The 4,764-nt window shown below is 56.9% G+C and overlaps 1 protein-coding gene across 1 annotated transcript in view; it reads right to left on the bottom strand.

Annotated features, from left to right (window-relative positions):
* slc35a2 (solute carrier family 35 member 2) overlaps positions 1–4,764 on the bottom strand; it is a 13,316-nt gene that overhangs the window by 5,027 nt on the left and 3,525 nt on the right. Inside the window, exons 3-4 of the mRNA XM_043679329.1 lie at positions 3,942–4,093; positions 2,517–3,199 (exon numbers count right to left, since the gene is read on the bottom strand). Of these exons, the coding sequence (XP_043535264.1) occupies positions 2,517–3,199; positions 3,942–4,093 (835 nt within the window). The remainder of the gene's footprint in view (positions 1–2,516; positions 3,200–3,941; positions 4,094–4,764) is intronic.

Genomic DNA, 4,764 nt, shown 5'->3' with positions numbered 1-4,764 from the left:
TGTGTGTGTGTGAGAGAGAAAGAGAGACAGCGCCCCAACCTCAGTGAGAGTCTATGTGTGTGTGTGAGAGAGAGGGTGTGAGAGAGAGAGAGAGACAGACAGCACCCCAATCTCAGTGAGTGTGTGTGAGAGAGAGAGAGAGAGAGAGACAATGAGTATCCCAACCTCAGTGAGAGAGTGTGTCTCAGTGAGAGAGTGTGTGTGTGTGAGAGAGAGGGTGAGCACCCCAACCTGAGTGAGTGTGTGTGTGTGATGGGGGTTTGAGAGACAGAGAGAGTGAGCACCCCAACCTCAGTGAGAGTCAATGTGTGTGTGTGAGAGAGGGAGAGAGAGAATGAATGAAGGAGAGTCAGTGTGTTTATAGGGGAACCGCATACCCCAGTGAGTGTGTGCTTGCGTGTGCCCATACCCCAGTCTGACAGAGAGTGAGTGCATGTGTGTGTGGGGGGGGGCATACCCCACTGTGAGTGTGTGTGTGTGTCCATGTGCGAGAGAGGGACAGTCAATCCTGTCCTTAACACACATACATTTCCAGTGGCCGGACTGGCTCCGGGTCAGGGATTAACTTACAGTCACCTTACAGTTCTGGATGTTGCTGGCCGCTATCTCACCCCGTTAGTGCCAGACGTGCCCACGAATCGCATTCTCTACCCTCCTGCACTTAGTGTGTTGTGGTCCCAGGAAGCTAACATCACGCACACCGTCAAACCTACCTAACACCTCTACACAAAATAAACCGACAGAATACGGAACAAAATCCACACTTTCTCACCCACCTACAAGTCACAGTTAATGCCCAGCGACAGGGTCCTTCGAGTCTCCATTGGGAGGACCCAAGATACATTGTAAGCCCTGACCCCCGAGATCACAGGGCAGGGTCTGCATGGAGTATTTATAGGGTTTTGCAGAGAGGGGGGGGGGGGGGGGAGGGTGAAAGCAGAAGTGTGACCATCGCTCACTGACACCCTGACAATAGGTGCTCCGACGAAGCAGAAACAAAGTCCTGTCGTCCCCCCCACCACCCCCTGCTCTCGATACTTTTGCCAGCATGCACGCACTCAGTGGAGAAAGCAGAAAACTGTACAAGCACATGACGGAGGGAGGGAGTGGGAGAGCCACGAGAGAGAGAGAGAGAGACGTACACACACACACACGAGAGACACATATACACACACGTATATATGAGACAGACGTGCACATACACATTCATACGAGAGAGATGCGCGCGCGCGCGCGCACACATACGTGCGATGCACGAACGCACACACGCGAGAGACGTGCATGCGCACACACGTGAGAGACGCGAACACGCACGCACACGAGAGATGCGCACACGCACGAGAGGCGCGCGCACACACACGAAACGCGCGCACACACACGAGAGACGCGCGCGCACACACGAGAGTCGCGCGCGCACGCACACACGAGAGACGCGCGCGCACGCACACACGAGACACGCGCGCGCACGCACACACGAGAGACGCGCGCGCACGCACACACGAGAGACGCGCGCGCACACACACGAGAGACGCGCGCGCACACACACGAGAGACGCGCGCGCACACACGAGAGAGACGTGCGCGCGCACACACGAGAGAGAGACGCGCGCACACACGAGAGAGAGACGCGCGCACACACACAAGAGACGCGCGCGCACACACACGAGAGACGCGCGCGCACACACACGAGAGAGACGCGCGCAAACACACGAGAGACGCGCGCGCACACACGAGAGACTCGCGCGCACACACACGAGAGACGCGCGCGCACACACACGAGAGAGACGCGCGCGCACACACACAAGACGCGCGCGCACACACACAAGACGCGCGCACACACACAAGACGCGCGCACACACACAAGACGCGCGCACACACACGAGACGCGCGCACACACGAGACGCGCGCGCACACACGAGACGCGCGCACACACACGAGACGCGCGCACACACACGAGACGCGCGCACACACACGAGACGCGCGCACACACGAGACGTGCGCACACACGAGAGACGTGCGCACACACGAGAGAAACGTGCACACACACACGAGAGAAACGTGTGCACACGTGAGAGAGATGCACACACGCATACGAGAAAGAAACACGCGCACACATTAGAGATAGAGACGTGTGCATCTATATGAGTTGTGCACATACATGAGTCATGCGCACACACATACATACAAGAGACGGTTATGCACACGAGAGAGAGAGACATGTGTGTAACACACACACACACACCCGAAAGAAAGAGAAAGACACACCACAGAGGGAGAGCGACAACACTATGAGAGGCAGAGACGTGTGAGAAACACGAAAAGGGAGAGGTGCACGCGAGAGCGTGAGACTCACGATCGAGAGAGAAAGAGCCACACACAAGAGAGATAGCGAGAGGGCGCGAGGGGGAAATGAAGTGAGAGAGCGAGAGCGTGCGCACGCGGCCAGAACAAACGTATCGATCTGACGTGCCCCCTGCCCCGGCAGCCCGTTCCCTCTCCTTTCACTTGATGACTAACTTTGTGGTGTAGCCGTCGGGTTCGGCACTGAGCGAGGAGGCGGGCGGAGGAGGCGGTGAGGAGTCCGGAGCCGGGGGCTTGGGGAGGCTGTAGAGATAGACGGCGCCGATGACCAGGCTGGCCCCCAGCGCGAAGAACAGGTCGACGTGGAAGCCGAAGATGTGGATGGACGCCACGGTGGAGATGACGATGGAGAGGGAGGCGGCGAAGCCCTTGAGAATGTTGTCGGCGTACTTCACGACCATGGCGACCAGGAGCCCGCCCACCGCCTGGTTGAGCACCACTGACCACACCATGGGCGTGTAGGCGAAGAAGAAGCCCTTTTCGGCGATGGCCGGCCCGTCCTTCCCCCACAGGGCGGCCAGCCCCAGCAGGGTGCCGAAGATGCCCAGCTGGACGTTGCGCAGCCAGATGGAGGCGCTGGTGCCCTTCAGGATCTTCTCGAAGTAGACACCGGCGAAGCCAGACGAGACGCAGGACACCAGAACCGCCAGCAGGCCGGCCAGGTAGTTCTGGCCCGGCGCCCTGTCCCGGCCGCCCCGGCCTTCCTCCTGCGTCACCTGCACGATGGCGATGCCAGTGAACAGGATGACCAGCGAGACCCACTGCAGCCGCGACAGGCTCTTCTTCAGCATCAGCACCGAGAACACCGCTGTGGTCAGGATCTTGAACTGGTACATGACCTGGTGCCCGGGCACAGAGAGAGAGAGAGAGAGAGAGATACCCGCCATCAGTCTGCGAATGGGGAGTGGGTGCCATCCCTCTGACCACGCGATTCGGAGCCCTTTCCTTCAACCGCAAAGATTTGTCTCCTCGCCCCGCCCCCGCTGTCCCTAGTTGCCCCTCGAGGTGGTGGGGAGCCCTCAATATTTGTTCCACTCTCCCAAATCGATTCCCCCCCCTCAGGAAGTGGGAGTGAGCCACCATATTAAATCGCTGTATCCTCCCCCCCCCCGGTTATCAAAGTAGGTGGGGAGGTGGGGAATTCAGTGATAGTAACATTATTAAACATCAAAGGGGCGATGGTTAGATTCTCTCTCTTGTAGGAGATGGTGTGTGTGTGTGTGTTGGAGGGGGGGAATTCAGTGATGGGAACGCAATTGAACATTAAGGGGGCAATGGTTAGATTCTCTCTCTTGTTGGAGACGGTAACCCCCAGGATGTTGATAGTGTGGGTCGGGGATTCAGTGATGGTAACACCATTGAACGTCAAGGGGGCGATGGTTAGATTCTCTCTCTCTTGTTGGAGACGGTAACCCCCAGGATGTTGATAGTGGGGGGAGGGGGATTCAGTGATGGTAACGCCATTGAACATCAAGGGGATGATAGTTACATTGTCTCTCGGTAACCCCCAGAATGTTAACATGAGGGATAACTGGGTGTATGCCCGTTTTTGGGAGTGAGGTAGGTCTAATATCACCTTACCTGGAAGGTGGCGACAGGCAGGTTGGAGATGGCGATGTACTGAAGATTGTTCTGGAGCGTGTAAATTAGGGAGGGCACTGCCATCTTCAGTACGTCCATGTATTCCACAATCAGCCCTTTGTACAAGTAAATCGCAAACTCCTTCAGATTGCCTGTGGGGTAGCAAGGGCAAAGAGGAGACCATTAGCGCAGTCTCGCGTCAGGGGCAGGCCATCAGGCTCTCTGTACTCTGCCCGGCTCCCTCCCACCGCTTCCCTCCTCCATCCACCACAGTCACGACTCCCTCCTCCAACTCCACTTCCAACACTCTTCCCATAGCCGCCCTGTACCAAGGCTTGGAAAACTTGGGAGGTGTAGTGGACAGCGAACGAGATTACCTCAGACTACAATGGGACCTCGATCGGATGGGCCGAGGTGTGGCAGATCGAGTTTCGTTTAGATAAACGTGAGGGGCTGCAGTTTGGAAAGGGCAAATCAGGAAAGGACGTATACACTGAAGGGGAAGGTCCTGGGGAGTGTGGCTGAACAAAGAGACCTTGGAGTGCAGGTTCCTTGAAAGTGGAGTCGCAGGTAGACAGGATAGTGAAGGCGGCGTTTGGTATGCTCTCCTTTATTGGTCAGAGTATAGGACTTGGGAGGTCATGTTGCATCTGGATTGGTGGGGACACATTGGAATATTGCGGTCAATTCTGGCTTCCCTGCTACAGGCAAGATATTGTGAAACTTGCCGGGTTTGGAGGGTCCAAGCTAAATGGAGAGGCTGAACAGGCCGGGGGCTGTTCACCCTGCAGTGGCAGAACCATATAGAGGTTTATAAAACCGT

Source organism: Chiloscyllium plagiosum, chromosome 39, assembly GCF_004010195.1.
Source record: "Chiloscyllium plagiosum isolate BGI_BamShark_2017 chromosome 39, ASM401019v2, whole genome shotgun sequence".
NCBI classification, from domain to species: Eukaryota; Metazoa; Chordata; class Chondrichthyes; order Orectolobiformes; family Hemiscylliidae; genus Chiloscyllium; species Chiloscyllium plagiosum.
The sequence above is the reverse complement of the archived record's forward strand: the minus strand, read 5'-3'. Positions and strand labels throughout refer to the sequence as shown.